The 18,657-nt window shown below is 39.5% G+C and overlaps 1 protein-coding gene across 4 annotated transcripts in view; it reads left to right on the top strand.

Annotated features, from left to right (window-relative positions):
- The window catches only part of nbeal2 (neurobeachin-like 2), a 38,454-nt gene that overhangs the window by 1,331 nt on the left and 18,466 nt on the right, over positions 1–18,657 (top strand). For 2 of the 4 annotated variants that reach the window (XM_041987020.1, XM_041987019.1), the window contains exons 2-23: positions 6,551–6,639; positions 6,788–6,952; positions 8,164–8,245; positions 8,563–8,675; positions 8,936–9,018; positions 10,604–10,689; positions 10,784–11,087; positions 11,238–11,344; positions 11,707–11,793; positions 12,612–12,695; positions 12,927–13,025; positions 13,186–13,838; positions 13,911–14,043; positions 14,214–14,333; positions 14,428–14,758; positions 14,966–15,048; positions 15,136–15,228; positions 15,452–15,623; positions 16,280–16,413; positions 17,831–17,990; positions 18,278–18,380; positions 18,484–18,634. In XM_041987020.1, the coding sequence (XP_041842954.1) occupies positions 6,551–6,639; positions 6,788–6,952; positions 8,164–8,245; positions 8,563–8,675; positions 8,936–9,018; positions 10,604–10,689; positions 10,784–11,087; positions 11,238–11,344; positions 11,707–11,793; positions 12,612–12,695; positions 12,927–13,025; positions 13,186–13,838; positions 13,911–14,043; positions 14,214–14,333; positions 14,428–14,758; positions 14,966–15,048; positions 15,136–15,228; positions 15,452–15,623; positions 16,280–16,413; positions 17,831–17,990; positions 18,278–18,380; positions 18,484–18,634 (3,432 nt within the window). Of the gene's footprint in view, positions 1–5,305; positions 5,445–6,550; positions 6,640–6,787; positions 6,953–8,163; positions 8,246–8,562; positions 8,676–8,935; positions 9,019–10,603; positions 10,690–10,783; positions 11,088–11,237; positions 11,345–11,706; positions 11,794–12,611; positions 12,696–12,926; positions 13,026–13,185; positions 13,839–13,910; positions 14,044–14,213; positions 14,334–14,427; positions 14,759–14,965; positions 15,049–15,135; positions 15,229–15,451; positions 15,624–16,279; positions 16,414–17,830; positions 17,991–18,277; positions 18,381–18,483; positions 18,635–18,657 lie in introns of those variants that run through there. The other 2 variants (XM_041987021.1, XM_041987022.1) reach the window with 2 other exon arrangements.

Raw genomic sequence — 18,657 nt, 5'->3', positions numbered from 1 at the left:
AGTTAATTATTATTTAATGTCTTTGCAATCTGCTTCCATGCCTGAGGACAGGCTTTTCTCCAAGTCTGCATGTTTGATAAGCTCACTGGCTCACTGCAGGCCTAAAGACGTGTGTGATTACCAAAGCGCATCCAGTCTTGACTTTTATCAAGTCTAGTTATTGATTTGCACATTTTAAATTTAGAAGTAATATCTTAATAGGATTCACTCCAACCTGTGAAAACAGCCATAGGACTTTCATAGGGAGGTCAAAGGTGGAATATACTTCAAGTGCATAAATAACAGAAATGTAAAGTGTCTGGCTTTTTAGATATTTATTATCAAAGTAGTCATTGTGGTAACTTTTGGCAGATCCCAGAGAAAGTGTGTTTCTAATCCACCCTGTACTTCTCTGGGCTGTTGCTGCGTTCAGCTGTAGGTTTACCAAACCTTTCTGGGTGTGCTCCAATAAAACAAGTTGTAGCGGGTGCTACTGTCACAATCCATTGCTAGAAAGAATTATAGGGGTACATGTGTGCATGTATGTGTGTGTGTGTGTTTAGTAGGAAGGGATTACCCTGAATATGCCTGCGATAGTTGTCTAGCATCTCTGTGTGAGACCACTTCCTTATTAAGCAGCCTCTTGGCGCTCTGTCACTTCTCTCCAGTTGTCCTCACAGATAAAAGAACTAAGCTTATAATAGTCTCTTTTTGTGACACATAACACACACATTTCAGAACTGTGTTGGAAGTAGATTTTTCTTGTCAGAAAATGACAGCCTTTACAATGAAGGACGGCTGTGGAGAGGTATTTGTCCGAGCCCAAATGTCACCACCTTATGTGACTCATAAGAACACAACAGGCAGCAGAAAGGCAGTAGAAACCATTCTCTGCGTCTCCTTTAGACATCACCATACTATTGTGTTTAATCTTTTTTGTCTGCCTGTTAGTCGAGTTGGCACAGACAGTCATTTTTCTACTGGACACATCCCTTCTCTGACTCACAGACCTTGTTCTGTAGTTTGTCACATACCAAGGAAAGTTTTGACTGTTGCAAATCGGTCAATCGGACAAGAAACCTGAGCTTCAGTTTAATCTTTTGTTGAAGCTGTAAACATGCTCTCAGCTGCTTTTCACAAGTCAGTTTAAAGAAAGCCTTTTGAGTCAACACTGATGACTGCTCTATATATTCAGACTGCACTTATCAGTTTTTCTGCATACTTTCAGCACAAATATTTGTTTATTCAAATATTCAGTACATTTGGTCTTTAAGTCCCAAATGTTTAAGTCCCAAAAGTATGCTTTAGTATATGCTGCCTCTCAGCTGTCTTTATGTATTTGCAATAAAAAGTACAACTTGTGCAGGCTTGCCATTGATAAAGGAGCTGAGTTTCCTCTGATTGTGCAAGAAATCACACGCCCCTCGGAGGGCTTTCTAGATCAGGGACTTCTGTGAAATGTTGAAGACACACTGTGGTGTTGCAGTAGTGAAAGAAATTTTCTCTGAAACTGACTAAAATGTGACTTAATGATAAAAGGACTGATGATTTTCTTGATAACAGCTTTTTCTTAATCTTTCTTTTTTTTCCCCCCACCATCCTCTGTTGATATGTTTACATCATCATATACATTCATCTATTCCCTCACACACAGTAAAACAATAAACAAATATAGTTTTCAGTATAAAGAAACAATATTTATAACCTAGTTGTTTCTGGTTTTTTTTCTGGATTTTACAGTTTGGTGCTAAACCAAACCAAGCTAACTGCAAGCCAAGATGCCCATACCAAAAACAATGCACATCTTTCATTTTCTGGGGTTACAACCGGATTTACTATCACTCAGTTTGCTCCCTATCTCATATCTGTTTTATGTTTTTCTGATCATTATCAAAGGCTCATACCTAACAAGTTTAGAAAAGACAGATTTAATCACTAACCAACATAACTTGCCAGATCATGTCTGAAACAATGCAGAGAGGTATGCATTTTTATGTAGCCTACTCCTTCTTTTTTCCACTTAAAAAGCAGTAATAAAGTTTATGTGCTTTTAATACTCTTCTTCACATTCCCTCAGATGGAAGTAACTAATGGTCATTTCTGCAAAAGCTAAAGCATCATGCAAGAACATGCATTATTCAGGTGGAGCTGAAGTACATAATTAAACCCATTAGTTTGTTGATAGAAAATAATCAGAAGCTGCTTTGACAGTTTTTCAAGTCCACCAAGAGTTGCTTTTCAGTTTAGATCATTTTCAATGTTTTTTTTTTTTTTTTTTTTTTTTGTCCTATTTGAATTCAAATTAATACTTTGGGAAGTTGGACCAGTAATTAGTCTAAACAAGTTACACAAGGATGGATTTGAGGACAGATTTGCTATTTTTAAGGCCTGTTTAGAATAAACAATTAACTTTTCTGAAAAACAATTGGCCAATTAATTGATGTGCGGCTCTGCAATTTGGCTGCTCTTTGGCAGAGGTAAGCAGACAAGAAAAGCATTTATTTCCACATGGCTCACAAGGTCAACATAATGTCAGCTGCCTTGAGGTAAATAAACCCAAAAACTAAATTAAAACTAAACCTTCCAGATGTAATCGTTATGATGATAGATGAAGAACTAATAAGCATTGTTTCTAAAAATTAGTGAGGATACAGACGATATCATGCTGGCAAAATAAAAAAAAGAAAAAAAACCTGTGTGATTACACTGTGATCCTTGGCTCGGGGGACTAATTAAAGCCTTTTGGTGAAGAGCTATACCACAGTGACAACCTGACTGCCACCCATCGACACAGCTGTGAAACCAACCACTCAGATTTCTACAATAAGCCAGTTTCTTTTTCTTTCGTTACAAGCTCAGCAACCTAATCATGTGTTTGTCTCAATTACTCATGTTTTGATGCATGTGAATACAATCTACTCAGGGATACAGCAGCAGGCATCTCTGCAGCTCATGATGAGAGCCCTGTGATCGAATCCCAATCCCCTCGCGTGTGCCTCGGCCTCCTCTTGTTTACCAACAGAGCGGCCAACCAGGAAAATCAAAGTGCTCTTTGCTTTCACTTGTGCAGGAAGCTGGAGCGAAGCTGAATGTCAAGCAGCACAGTGCTGCACAGCTGCTTGGTCATGTGCAGGGAAAACAGATAAATGTTTATAAGAGCTGGTTCCTCATAGATGTTTGTGATACTTGGTTTAATAAGAGCTTTAATACATTTGATAAAATCATCACTGTTTCAGACGATGATGAGGGGAACAAGTTGATTCAGATGCGATCGGATTGCTCCAGTGAGGTGGATCAATGATAACTTTGTAAAGGATTTGTTATGAGTGGAACCAGTTTATATATTTTACTTCTCATTAGAAAACCAATCTCACTTCCCAATTGTGATGTCATTTCCTTTTTTTTTATAATTAAATTATGCAGGTTGAACTTCCAACCAGCTCTAATTTACTTCATGCTCCAGAGTAGAAATGTTCCACTCACATAAAAGCAGACGGGAAGGCTGGCTGGATGTAATCATTGCAGCACTCATCTGAGCCTAGAGAGAAGTAAAACAAAATTTCCAAAACCACATCGATCACTTAATTAATGCGACATATTACTGAGTGCTCTTTTACACCATCAATCCCAGTTAGAACATCAACAGCACCGAATGGTTTTGGTCATGGAAGCATGTTGCAAGCGTTTTTGGCCTTGCTATTTTCTGCCTGGAGTCCCAAATACTGAATGGTTCAGATGTTTGGCAGCAAAACAATAGGTAGTTTGCAGCTTCCTCTTTCCAGAGGATACAAGAAATCAGGTTAGCTGCTAATTTACATCATTGTGTCATCATAACAGTAAATTAAGAGTTTAATAGTAGTAAATATAAACTTTATTCACATTTTGCATTGAAGCTGACAATTATAACTGGAATTAATCAACAAAAGACAGTCTTTTTTTTTTTTTTTTCTTTGTCAACAGTATTACTTAATATTTTGTAACATGAGGTCCACCAGTTGTGTGTTGAAAACAGATGGTTCCAAACTGTGGCAAAATTGCCGTATTGGAGACGTTGCCTGAACTGTCTGCACTAAAACCTCTAATTTTCTTCTGCTTCTCTTTATCAGAGTTGGCTTTTGCAGAGATAATGTTCATATATTGTACTATGATTTGACAGAGGTTTAAAGTTACAGCTCCACATTCCAAAGGGATATTTATATTCATCCTGAAAATATTCGTTTTAGATGAGCCTTAAATGTTTTTTTTTTTTTAATTTGTGCTATGTGTCTTCTTCATTTATTTTTCACCAGCAACACATGTATTTACACATATCACAAGTTTCTATTATTCCAAAAGTATTTAAATAGACCTGCTATGGTTGCTGAGCTATGTTAATTTCATCATGAGTATGCAATTTTCAAGCAGAAGCCTAAAACATAAATCTCAAAGCTGCATCATTTATGTATATTGTGTTAAAACATAAGTGAAATTTTAAAGTAATATAATGCTCTTACGGATGTGCCAGCTGCAGAGTTAGTTAATAAGTTGGTGTGTTATTAAGAGGATTGATCTGGGCTTCCAATAATAATAACAACAACTATGCATCCTAAACTGCAACAGTCCTGTTAAATTATAAAATAATATTGGTGACACTGTAGTAGCATCACAGTAACATATTCATTGTTCAGTGCAAAACTCCCCAAACTGCTTCAGCTGTTCTTTAATAATCATTTGAATGCTCTGCACTCATTGATTTGTAGGCAAATAATGAAAAATGACAGAAAATTAAAAGTTATTCTACAGAAGTAAACTATAATCTAGTACAGTTAATATACTGTAAAATGCTTGTAGCTGTTTCCAAACAGAAAGACACTGTCATCTCCTCAGCTGTTCATTTGATAATTCAGTTTTACTGCCACTTCCAAATGATTTTGCATGTAGTGCTTACAGTGTCAATTTAACAGCATGTGAAATAAATAGTCTCCAATTAGAAATGCAGTTTAAGATGTGATTGTATCAAGTGTTTTAACTGGATTAAGACTGCAGCTTAAACCCATAACAATGCAGTCTGTGTGTGTACAACACTGTCAGCCAGAAGAAAGTTCATTGTTTGTTCTGCAACATGTTTTTGTTGTTATATTTAGAAAGCATAAAGTAGACCCGGTTTTTTACTGTTGCTGTGGGAAGTTTTTATTGAGGCCTCCCTCCTTTCTGTTAACAACGAGCAGTGCAACCAAAAGAGGAAGGGGTTTAACGAGAAGGCAGAGTATGAAGGAAATAAGCCTCACTTAAAGTGACATGTAATTTCCTGGTTGTTTGGTTGACGGTGGGACACAGGAGGCGATCGAGTCAGACGCTGGTGCTGGTCAGGAGCGATGAGGAGCTGCTGACTGTGGACTCATCTGAGACTGGGTTCGCAAGAACCTGGCACCTTGATGAAACTCAGACAATGAGAGATGGACTGGCACATTAGTCAATGCCAGTTGGTAAGAAACTTCTAACATTAATGCAGAAGAGATACTTTTAGTTTTATTGGGCTTGTTCTTTCTCACAGTTGTTTGCAGTGGAGGAGCTGTGACTGTTAGCTGCAGATTAAAGTGAGCACTAAAGAAACTAAAGTATGTGTGTTGCACAGTACAGAAAGTTTTAGTCCATCAGCCTCAGTAAACACTGATCATTTATGACTTGTTTGCTTGCTGGTTTAAGGGAAGTACCTGTTGGATTGTTGTACCATATGCTGTGTTCTATGTGTTATTTGTGAACAGTGAGTAAGTCTGTCTGAAACAGCTCATGTTTTCCTTCTCGCCACTTGCTTTTGAAAAGCTTCTCTCTCACAAATCAGCAACGGTGGTTAGTCGCATGCTCGTGTGAATGTTCATGTTGTTCCGTCACAGCGTATCAGGGGACATTTCTGCAATTCAGTTTTGTAATTTTACTTTGAAACATGTCAAGTAGTTTTCACAGTTGCAATGACTCATTAATGATCTTTTACTCTCCCACCGAACTTAAACTTGGTTTTGATAAATGAAAGTTCAGCTTTGATCAGCTTGTTTTATGGCCTGTGTTGTTTGGTCTGATGTTAGAGCGAGAGACTTATGTATTGAGGGAAGAGTGGCAGGATATGTTGCACTGCAGAGACTGATTGAAGCTCTGATAACAATCATTGTATATAAACATCCTTGTCTCACATGACACTATTAGGAGCTGTTTTATGCAGGAATAATGTCAGAGGTTACCATGTGCTTGCTGCTGCATCTGGGTTATGACCGAACAGGACTTGAAATACAAGAATGTGTTGATTCTATTTCTTTTTTGAAAAAAGGAAAGAATTGGCTCATGTGTTCCTCTTGTGCATCTCTTTGCAACATCCTGTTACAAAAACAGGTCAAAAGGTTTAGCCACTGCCATCTTTTCAGCCACAGTATGTCACACTTTAACTTAGAATCTTTTTTATTAAGTTCTGAAAACTAAACATAGACAAAGAGCTTGTTTTAAAAAATACTTTTTCAGCCACTGTGTTGTTAATCAACACTGAGGATGTGCCTTAAGATGTAAGGGCTACTCATGTGGGTTCTTTCCCACCCTTCTGCAGAAAGATGTGGGCTACCTCCAACAGTGGCTGGAGGCATTTGTGGCATCCTTTGAGAGGCTCATTGATGTGCAATCACTGGAACCACGGAGGTGAGTTGTAGCATTCAGATAATTTACACAGCCACTGGTTTGCATTCAGCATTTGCAGTGATGTATTGCACAGCTGCTATCATAGACCTTTTGCCTCCCCTTTCCCTGTCTTCACATGTTTCTTTCCATACCCTTTCCCATCTTCTAGGCTGGAGGAAAGCAGCTCAGAGGTTCCCTTGCTCCCTAGAGATGTTCTGGTGTTCCTTAGCACCCAGTTATGGCACAGTGCACTCCACCTCTCAGGAGCCACCGAGCTCAACAGCAACACCCCTCACCCACTGCTCCTCATCAAGTTCTTCATCATTGTCTGCAGGTGAGATAGCACAGCCCAAAGTGTTTGACATAATTTTTTTAGGGATTGAACAATATTCAGGTTGTTCCCCGAGACATAACAGTACTTTTATGTCACTGAAGAAAGTCTACATTTTCAAAAAAGTTGTAAAAATGCATGAAATAATAACAGAATGCATGTTTCATTTGTCAATCATTAAAAGATACCAACAATTCCAGAGAAATCTCTTACACAAGGAACAAAGCCAAACAAACAAACAAAATACTGTGGCCATCAGACAGAATAGCATTAAAACCATGTTTCTGACCTCAGGAACACTTGCAGGTTAAAATCCTGTGATGCAGAGAAAAACATATATAGAGTTCACATAAATTACATTCTGAAATTCTTTTAGAAATTTATGGAAATCAGAATTACATCCCTCACTGTGAAGTGGAAAGAGACTGTTTAGCTTATCAGCTCAAAAATTAAGCATGAGGGATGAGGGGTGATGTTAGAGCACATGGCTCTAATGCTGCGGCAAGGGCTAACCCTACTCATTGATATATGATGGTGTTTAGTCACACATGCTCTCTTCCAAATTATATTTTTTTTCAGGGGAACTTATTTGGTATTATGCCAGTCCACATTTTGCACCTTACAGCAGCATGGCTGTAAAAGGTTCCAGGTGTTTACAGTCCAGACCGGTCACCTACTGGAAATGCTGGGTACATTATAAAAAGAAAAAAGAAACTCAGCAAAGGAAACCAAAATTGTTTGGCTGCTAAAATATTAGGTCAGTTGAGAATGAGAAAATGTTTCACTTTCAGAGTGACAACAATTGCAAGCTTTCTTTCCAAATAGAAAAATATTGTTTTTTAATGGATAAATAAAATTAATAATAAATTAAACAACCAAAAAAAAAAAAAACAAGAAGAGGAGATGCAACACAGTGGTACATGAGCACTGTTTAAAACGATCATTTACTCAATAAGAAGACAATCAAAATGTTCTTTTTTTCTCCATTTGTTTATTAATTGAATAAGATATTTTTTCTATCACTTTTCACTTTTTTATTACTTTTCCAGGACTTGCAATTCAGATTGTGCAAAGTTCATTCAACTCAAGAATTAGAAAGTTTCTTACTCTCTGTGCAGTCAGTGTATTTGTCCTTTCTATACCTAAGATTGCCTTATTGGGTAAGGATCTGTTAGGCTTTCACAAGTGCCTTTCTTTTTTTCTTTATCTTGTAGGAATATGGAGAACATTGACCCTGAAAAGACTCCTAGTTTTGTTTTTGAAACTATCAAGCTTCTGAATTTCTGTTTGGAGCAGGTAAGACTCGTATAAACAGAACAGTTCAGTGATTTAAAATGAGCGTTGCCTCCCCAGCATGCTCAATATATAATGCATGCAATGCACAGAAATGTATAAGGAACTGTAAACCAACACTAGATTTATCTAGTGTATATATTGTGACATACTCACTATGAAATAACAGATCTAATTTAGACTGAACGAGAGGTCGGTGTGTTGTTGACCTTTCGTTCAGTATTCTGGAATTTGTTGCCTGTTGAAGGATGTTAAAGCAGATGTATCTGTGCTGAGGATGAATAACAGATTCATTTAAGCTTATTCCTTTATTTGTACAGTTAAAAAGGGGACAAGGGGATAAGTCGTGCCTGCAGACGGTCGTGCAGTATGGACTTGTGCTCTGTGAGAGTCTTTTTGACCCTTATCAGACATGGAGGAGACGGCTGGCAGGGTGAGTGTCTGTTGCTTTAAACTAGAGATTGTGTGAACGTGTGGGAGTTGGAATTCAGTCATACAGAGACTAAAAGGCTATTATATGCATTTAACATCTTTCCAAACCTTCTCTGATATGTAATACCTAATCTTTTTTTAATTTTGCTGACAATTTACTTGAAGTCAAGTCATGTTTGGATCCAGCAGTATTAGTGGCAGATGCAGACTTGACGAGGTGTGGTGGGAGTGTGGTGACTTAAGACTTTGTGTCTGTTACAGGGAGGAGGTGAGCTTGCTGGAGAGGAACAAGTATAAGTTTTCCCCACTGGCCTTGCCAGAGGAGCTGCCTGCTCTGTTTCATGGTGAGAAACTCCCTTTCAGCTGCTACTACTCTGACCTCTGTCAGGCCTCACATACCACTAGAATCAAACTGCTCCTGCCACTGCCCAAACATTTGAATTATTATTTATATATTCTAAATCTCGAAATTGACAGTCCATTCCAGTCAAGTCAAGTTACTTTTTAGGGTTAAGAACCTAATTATGCAGCATCTAATTATCAGGTCTCCATCACTAGGCCAAGATTTTGTAATTACAGAATCCAGTTTGATCAACGAACGTTAATCTGTAAGCCATGTGGGAAATCTCATTTTGGGTAAGTTTCAGAATGTCCACTGTTAAGAAGGATTATGCTGGAATAACACGCTTTTATTGGAAATGTTAAGGGCTAATTATGTAATACTTAGCCAATTAGTGAGACTTTTCTTTTTGAAACAGAAGGTTTGCAGAGGGAATTTTGCTGAGTCAAAAACATATTTATAAGGGTTCAAGGGGTACAGTTGCAGGAGCATTGTTGTTCTTAATGTTTGTTTTTCTTCTTGTTCTTGTTTTGGAACTTGTTCTTCTTGTTTCATTTATTCACCATGATTCTCTTCGTCTCACTGCCACTTTTCTTCTTTGCTCTCTTTCCCTTCACCTTTATTTTTCTCAACTAGAAGGGATTCACCAAAAACCAAGGCCGACTTAAACCTCCTAAATATCTAAACTACTCCAACTCAACCTCACATCAACTAGATTTCTTAATTCACCTCCATCTCTGCTCCACTGGCCTTCTGCTTTCAAATTTCAGCTCTTCTGAGCTTTTTCCCATTTTTTTAAAAAAGCCTATTTTTGGCATCGCATGACAAATCACTCATCAACTCGTCACAAAACTGTCTGCCGGTCTGTTTTCCTTTCTGCCTTCTTCTCTGTTAGTATTTCAATGTCATTCTGTTCCGACTTCATAAGACACAAGTTTTAAAAGAATATGTCATTTTCAGAAATTTGCAGTCACCCAATCATTTTGAAATGTGAAGTGGAGACATGTTTGGGTATTTCCACTAAACCTATTGCTCATCTAATCCACCACAAGGTTTTATTTTTAATAATTAGCTGCATGACTTTGCCTGAAATTTGCTAAAAAAGTGAATTTTATACATGTTTTATTATTTAGACTTTGTTCAGACTTTGTTTGATTGCTTCATGGTGTGTGTGTGACGTACTACGATACATCCATGTTATCAAAAACTGATAGTAGTTATCACATGTTTCAAATGCTGTTCAGATATGTTAAAAAATGTAATTGAAAATAATGAAAATCTGTACAAGCCAGGGTTTAAATCCTCCAGTGGCAAGTTCTGCTTGTAGTAACCCTCTTCAGTGCTACAATATATTTCTAGTAGGTTTGAGGTCAGCTGAAGTACATACTTTATGTACTAGTAATCCACTTAGACACTGTTTTACTCAAAGTGGAAAGAGACTGATGTCAGTCCCAGCATTCATTAGCAAAAGCAGCAAAAGGTCTAAAAAGGCTACACGTAAAAATGCTGTTTTCATTCGAATTATGATATAAACAATGTTGTGTTTGTTTTCTGCTATGTCTTATATAACATTAACTCTCCTGATACAGAGAGTCTACAGGAAAGCGAGCAGATCCCAGAGCTCCTCACACTCAGACTGGTTCATCTCCAGGGTGCTGTGATCAGTGGAGGAAAGGTCTGCAGTCTTTATCTGTTACCATTATACAACATGTGCACATTAAAATAGTTTGCAAGAAAATCAATGTGTTTTGTTTTTGTTTTCTTTTTAGAAAAATGGTCTTCTTTCCACTAGCCCTCAGTCTGTTGAGGACCTGTTCTCTGTACTTCGGGTATGGTGCTGCCGATCCTCCCCTGAACCCACGAGCACCAGACTCCCGCGGCTTACTTTGCAGTGCCTGACAGCGATGATCCATCTTCTGCACGCCAGCAGCCCCGTGGAGCGGCAAGTAGAGATCAGGACAATTCTAGAGAGCTACTTCCTGCTCCTCAACTGGAACAGACCACTCATCACTGGACATGAAGACAAACAGAACTGGGAGGGCAGCCTGATTTTGCTCCAAAGCCAAATGTTAAGTAAGAGCATGTCCACTACAGCAGAGCTAAAAAAAACAAAAAACAAAACAAACAATTCTTTTTATATGTCTCTGAATCAGAATAGAAGTAAAAAATCAATTATGTTCAATAGATGTGGTGAGTCAACTTCTCCTCTGTTGACAATTTTAGCTGCTGTTCCTGAGATCCTGCAGTGCTCTGACAGACCAGTCCTGCAGGCGGTCTTCCTCAACAACAACTGCTTTGAGCACATCCTCAGACTGATTCAGAACAGCAAGGTCAGATTACTGCCCATCAAAAATGTGTCAGTTTCCTTTTTTATTCACATCTGCCCTGCTGTCATCCAGCCCACATGTGTCTGTCTGTCACATTTTTAGTTATGTCATCTCCATTTCTTCTTTTAGTGGTGCCACATCTGGCATCAGACCTCTTTCGGTTTTTAAAACATCGTACTTCAACAATTGTTTCAAGCTCATGGTTTTATTAATTGTGTCCTCTTGCAGCTGTAGAGAGACCAACATCAAACCTGTCTTTTCTGCCTCTCTCAGATGCCTTTGTTTTTTGTTTTTTGGTCTAATTGTTTGTCCTTTTTGTGCCTTGTGTGATTTGGTGTGCTTTCGTGTGTTTGTGTGTCCTGAAGCTCTTTCAGAGCAACAGGCGTAGGCCGAAGTGTGAGGTTGAGTGTGACCTTACCACGCGTTTACTCACAGATGTCGAAATGGACCAGGTACTTTCCTTCCCATTCAGTGTTGCTATTGGTCTGTTGGCAGGAAACTCAGCCTTCTCTCCACTTGTGAACTGCTCTGAGCTATTTAAACAGGAAGCTTTAGGCAGGAAGTCTGCCTTACACTCACTTGTAAATAAAGCAGGTATGGCTAGACATGATAACTGCCACCAGGTTTTTCCATTTTTTTGTCATATCAGCTCATCAAATAGCCACCTACTGCCTAAGCACCTTTTTTTTTACATGAATTTTTGGTTCAATTTGAATATATGGACTTGTATCACAGCAATTATAGGCTGAATTCCCTGTTTAAAACACTGGAACAGAAGTGCAGGCTGTGTTTATCACTGCATGCAACGGTTGTTTTTCAGTGCATGTCTTTCCTGCTTTTCCTCCTATTTTTACTGCTCTTCCATGTGACTGGTTGGCTCATGTCCTGGAGCTTGATGTTGATTCATTTCCAGCAATAACTGGGGATTGCCTCAGTTCTTTTTTGTTTTTTGTTTTTTGTTTTTTTTTTTCTTTTAATGGTTGGCTTTGGTTTTTGCATGCTGTAACCTATCGGTAATTAACAAAGAGGTGATTGTTTGGTGACTGGTGCAGCAATTCACTTTACTTTGACCCAGCTTACTGCAATAATAAGGGTGTACTTCCTCTTGCACTTTTAGAGATAACCAGGATAGAAATCCTTTTATATATATATATATATATATATATATATATATATTTGTACAGCCAGTTATTTCCAGTTACTTGCATTTGACATTCTTGTCAGCTCTTGACAATACATGTTTTTTTTGCACCTCCATATTTTTATGTAGGTATGGGAGAAGGAATCAGACAGTATTACGGTTCATGCTTTGGGCGTCCTCACAGCTATAATGAGTAACTCACCTTCTGCTAAGGTAAGGCTCTTTTTGTTTTTTCATCACCTATTTCAATTTTCCAACATGTTTTATTAAAATGTAACTTAACAGCCTTAACAATAACAGCTAAAATGAGCTGATGAGGAAAGCTGCTTTATGTTCATGTTGGAAAGCACACTTCCACTTGAAAAAAGTGGAAGTGTGCCAGCTGCTGTAGTTATCCCTGTAGAGCAGGTTTTTCCAACCTATTTTTGTTCCCCTTCCTCTCAGGAGGTTTTCAAGGAGAGGATTGGCTACTCCCAGCTGTTTGATGTGTTGAAAAGTCAAGGTCAACCCACCAAAAGGTTGCTGCAAGAGCTGATGAACATGGTGAAACCCAGATTTTCTCATTATCCCCCCTTAGTGCACTGATATTAGAAGCCAAGCTTCTCTTATTGGACCCTGCTCCAGTTAAAATTGTGTTAGTCCTAATTAACCTCATTGTTTCACCATGTCTGAGTTTAATCTTCATTCTCTGTCTTTTGTCCAGGCAGTGGAGGGGGAACATGCCCATGCTCATCACCTAGGCATCAGCAACGACCAGCCTTTGCTGCTGCTTCTGCAGTGGCTGCCTGACCTGTCAGGTCAGAGAGACCTTCAGCTGCTCGTGGCCCAGTGGCTGGCCACTGTATGTGGCGGTTCTCTGTCCTGTCGCACCGTGGCAGTAGAAGCGGGCATGGTGGGGGCTTTGCTGCAGGTGATCTCACAGCCCCAAAGTCTGGACAGGCAGTGTGCAGATGCCCTGCTGGGCCTCCTGCAGGACTTGGGCTCTCTGTGTTTGAGACCAGAGGAACTGAAGAGTCTCCTAAGGCTCCTCAGGGTGGATCAGGACAGGGGTGTGGCAATGGGGACAGTGCACCCTTACTGTACTCGCATCATACGTGCACTCTCAGCCATGGCAGCCAGAGAAGGCCAGGACAGTGCTTTGCAATATTTTGATCTTACACCCCCTATGGCAGGTATCATGGTGCCAACAGTCCAACGTTGGCCAGGCAGTGGGTTCGCGTTTCACGCTTGGCTCTGCCTCAACATGGACTTCCCATCTCATCACTCAGAGTTCTCTAACAACCGAAAACCTGTCAACTCTGGCATGGGGAGCCAGCATGATATGGGAAAAGGACCTCGCAGGAAGCAACTCTACAGGTAAATTGACACATTTTTGTATAACAAGTTTGGTGTCTGCTTTTATATTCAAACACCTGTTCTTTTGTAAAGTTTCTTCACAGCAAGTGGAACTGGACTTGAAGCTTTCTTTTCCATGGAGGGTGTGCTGGTGGTGGCTGTTTGCACTAAGAAAGACTACATGGCTGTTGCTTTGCCAGAGTATCCACTAGCGGACTCATGCTGGGTGAGTGTGGACCTGTTTATGGCAGGTTCTGGCCAATATTTGTCTTCATTTAGCTCACATGAAATTTGATTCAGTAGAAAATCGATGTGTATACCAAATTTCTATTGATTTTTATTCATCCTGAGCTACATTTAAAATGTGTGTAACCTTTAATATCATCCTTATTCCAGCATTCAGTGGTTATTGTTCACATCCCAGGCCGCCGTCCTTTTGGTCAGAACCTGGTAACGATCTACATAGATGGAGAACAGCGTAAAACTGCTCAACTTCGTTTTCCATCTTTCAGTGAGGTAAGAGAAACCATGGTCTGATGTATTCTGCCTGTTTCATTGAAATGTTCCAGTCCATCTAACTTGTTCTGCCTCCCTTCTCTTGACACTGCAGCCTTTTACCTCCTGCTGCATCGGCTCTGCTGGCAACCGGACCACTACCACCACCACCTCTCCAAACCTTCCCATGTCCTTTACTTCCTGTCCATCTCCTGAATTCGCCTTCCCTAGCCATGCCCCTTCTCTCATCCGTTCCCAGTCCTTCCCAGCTTCTTTTGCAGGAGGCCGTTGGGGGTCTTTGGCAGACTCCCCTGTGCACACCATCCCAGCTGGACTACAGGACACAGAGTGGGGATCACCCACATCTCTGGATGGGCTTTTGGGCACTGCCTTCATCTGCCACGAGGCTCTGCATCTCACCCAGGCACGAGCTCTACATGCTGCAGGTTGGTCACATTCTTCTACAGCGCAAATGTTGGTAAACCCTCATTCACCACAGTCAAATGCTCACACCAGTTGTGAAGAAAATCACAGTGCCCCAGTAATGAAAGATTAGTCTTTCATATGTTAAACAAAGATTATTTTTTCTCTTTTTTTTCATCATTATCATATCATTTGCACAATTTTACAACTTCAATGGCTTTCTGTCATAGGCCCAAATCATGTGTCCTTATTCAAACCGGATGGAGAGTTATCTGATCTCAACAACAAGCTTCTGCTCTACTACACTCCACAGGTGACTCAATGAAGCTAATGCAAAACACAAGCACAGCATTGCTCTGTCACTACCGGCTCTTCTTGTTTACACGTGTGTGTTTTTCAGGCATTTAAGAGTCAGATATGTCTGGACTTGGCACCCAATCACCTGTATGATGGCAGACTTACAGGACACCGAGTGGTGAACTGGGACATTAAGGTTAGATGTGGAAGATTTTGATCTCTATTTTTGTACAATTCTATGTGTTTAAGATATTTACCAGTGACGGTCTTACATAAATTTATGTGTTTTTATTCCCTTTGCTTTTCTGTCTTGCTGCTTTTCTTTGGACAGATTTATTTTGTTAACACCATTTCTAATTAAAAAATAAATTATTGGTTAAACTGAAGATTATAAATAATCATCCCCTCCCTCCTTCCAGGATGTTGTAAACGTGGTTGGAGGTATTGGGGTTTTGCTGCCTCTGCTCGAGCAGGTGTGTGAGGCTGAGCAGGTTTACAACGGCAGTCAGGAAACCTCAGACTTGCTGGGACCAGAGCTCACCTCTTCCAGAGGCCCCGCTGCAATGCTGCTGCCTCTGAGCAAATCTGCAGGTCGGATATTCCTTTTAATTCCTTATTGATCTTTTAACTTAGCAGGTAGCAGCAGATGCATGTTTCTAGAAACATTTGTACTCATAGCAAAATTGTTGCTCAATAATAAGGGCATTAAACACCACTCCTGTTTTTGTGCTGAGGTGGAGTCATTCATCTTAGAGTTTAATCTTGAGACAAACTTAACTGCATCCATAAGTACATTAAATATTTGCCAGTCAGTAAAGAGTATTTCATGTGTTTAAAGTATCACAAACAAATTTTTGCTTTTCTCTGGTTTGTTTAAAAAAATATTTTCAGGGCAGTTTTAATAAGCTGATTTGTAGGTAAGCTAGTCTGTTCACGTCATGATGCAATAACAGGAATTGCTAGACACACATAGTAAAGATTACGCAATTAAAACTAATTGTCAGAATCAGCGTCATCATACTGAGTTCCTGGAGGAGCAGCATTTCAGAAGCTCAGCACATCTATGTAAACTGTAACAAAGTTGTATAAAGGGAACAAATAGACATAAGTGACAGCAATAATCTGACATATGACTCATGTGGAGATGTGATGTTGTTTATGAAGTGCTTAGTAATGCACAAATATGTCTGTGGGTAACACAGGAAATCATAAACCTTGTCTTGCTCTATTTTTTTTTTTTTTCTCAGAGGGCCGACTAGAGCGAAACAGTATTGCTGCCTTTCTGCTGATGGTAAAAAACTTGATTCGTCATCACCCTGTCAATCAGGAGAGTCTGTTGCAGTGCCATGGGCCAAGCATCATAGGTGCCATGCTCAGCAAAGTGAGTATCCCACATGTCAGCTTGTCCCAGAAACTAACCACAAGCATATCTGAAAGTCAATATCTGACCTTTTTCATTGCTTTGTAGTGGTGTAATTGCTGCGTAATGAATGGGTCGGGTGTTGGTGAAACAGCAGGGGTCTGTCAGAATGACAGTATCAAATGTGTGTGTGGGAGAATTCATGCAGTTTTCCAGATTGCATGGTTTCATTCTGAACAAGAACAAATGATGCGAGCTAAAAAAAGAACAAAAACCATGTGAACTTGTACTGAAAGTCAAATTCTTGAGAATTTTATGTAGAATCGCAAACAGTTGTGAAGTGTTGATGCTTTGCTTTAAGCAGTGGGCAGGATTCTCTTCTGTTCCATGTTGCAGTGGAGCTGAAGAAACACACTTTGTTGTTTGAGCAGCTTTTGCAATATTCCTCTTTGCAGATCAGTCTCCACCACCTTCTCTCTCAGTTTGTTCAGCTTCTTTACATTATTGGCTTTGATTCTGCTGCTCCAAATGGTTACATAGCAGATTCCACTCTCCACCACAGACTTACAGAAAATATGCAAGATCTTAAAAAAAATTGGGGGAACTAAGCCACCACAAGAAGTAGCCTACCCCGTCTCTTATTGTACTTCCAGCTCAGTATGTTGTCCAGATGAGCATCCAGGTGTCTGTAGTCAACCTCTACCTTCTCTTCTAGGATGGAAATGCAGGGTTCTCTTAGGCCAGACGATTGCTACATGAAAAATTTTAATCCAGCTGATGAATTATTAATTACAGAAGTCATTAGATTCAGTTTTTTTCTGGACAAACTTTCAATCCAAACTAGTAGAAAGTTAAATTTTATTTGATACTGAGCCACCGAATGGCAAACTTCCACCTTTTTACAGCAAACAAAACTGTTTTTCTGAATTTTGAGGGAAGTGTGAAGCATTGCCGCATCACAGTAGAGCTAATTTACTGAAGTAGCTGTAGAACATCATTACATTATTGATAACAGTAAATCTTCAATGGCTGCAGCCAGTCAAGTGTTGGATGGGTGCAGCACAAACATGCATGTAGGCCAGCAGGATATGTATCAATATACTATATACTAAGGTGGAGCATCCTGTAAGGAAATTACTCTGTGTCCTAATGATCACATGAGGTGTCCATATCTGGATGTGAAAAAGACAAAAACATGCATAATATGCATAGCAGACAAAGATTTATATGCACTTACATGACTAGAGCATGTCATAAGCTTTAATTTATAGCTAAAAATAAACTCCACACAAGTCCTTGTACAGAGGCAGGCCTAAACAACAGAATAAATAAATGAATGAATGAATGAATGAATGAATGAATGAATGAATGAATGAATGAATGAATGAATGAATGAATAAATAAATAAATAAATACTTTCCATTTGTGTCTACTTCAGGTTCCGGGCAATATGATGGACATGAACGTTTTAATGGCATGTCAGCTGCTGCTTGAACAGGTCTTCAATGAGGGCAACAGCCCACTTCTACAGCAACTCTACCAGCATCTGCTCTTCAGTTTCCGCATCTGGACTAGGAGCCATTTTGCTGTTTGTTTGGGTAAGGCACAAGCAGCCCTCGTAATGCACCTGTAAAGCTTTTCATGTCAGCTGAAGCTGGTTGTTTACACACTGAGACTGAAAGGAGCCAGAGGAAACTTGAGGAACAATAGTTCACAGATAGAACATATTAATTCTTCAGGTTCAGGCTGTGGGAGGGATTAAAAGCAAATCATTTCAGTACTCTGAAAATGACTGCACTTCTTCAACACAATCTTACATAATGATTTGACATTTCTAAATGTCAACCTGAGGGGAGATGAAAACAGTTTTCTTTTTCTTTCAAAGCACATGTTCAGTACCTGTCATCTGTGATAAACAAAAGCAAGCAGCGCATGAGGAGGAAATATGGAGTTCAGTACATTTTGGATACCATTCGGACATATTACAGGTAACCTTCCACAACAGGATGTGCACAGCCAAAAGTAAATGAAACCATAGCTGAGTTGGTTAAATGTTTCATTTACATCTCTTTACAATTTCTCTGGTCACAGTGTGGAAAAAGATGGCAGCGCTCTATCTGATGAGAAGCAGACCATTCAGACATCACTGTTTTCCCTGCTGAAAGATTTTGTCAAGTCTCCCACACCAGAGGAGCTTCACATCATCCTCGCTTACATTCTGACCGCTGGGGAAGAGAAACAGGTAATACTCTTATGTTTTATAGA

This window comes from Melanotaenia boesemani, chromosome 6 (genome assembly GCF_017639745.1).
Source record: "Melanotaenia boesemani isolate fMelBoe1 chromosome 6, fMelBoe1.pri, whole genome shotgun sequence".
In the NCBI taxonomy this organism is placed as follows: Eukaryota; Metazoa; Chordata; class Actinopteri; order Atheriniformes; family Melanotaeniidae; genus Melanotaenia; species Melanotaenia boesemani.
The sequence above is the reverse complement of the archived record's forward strand: the minus strand, read 5'-3'. Positions and strand labels throughout refer to the sequence as shown.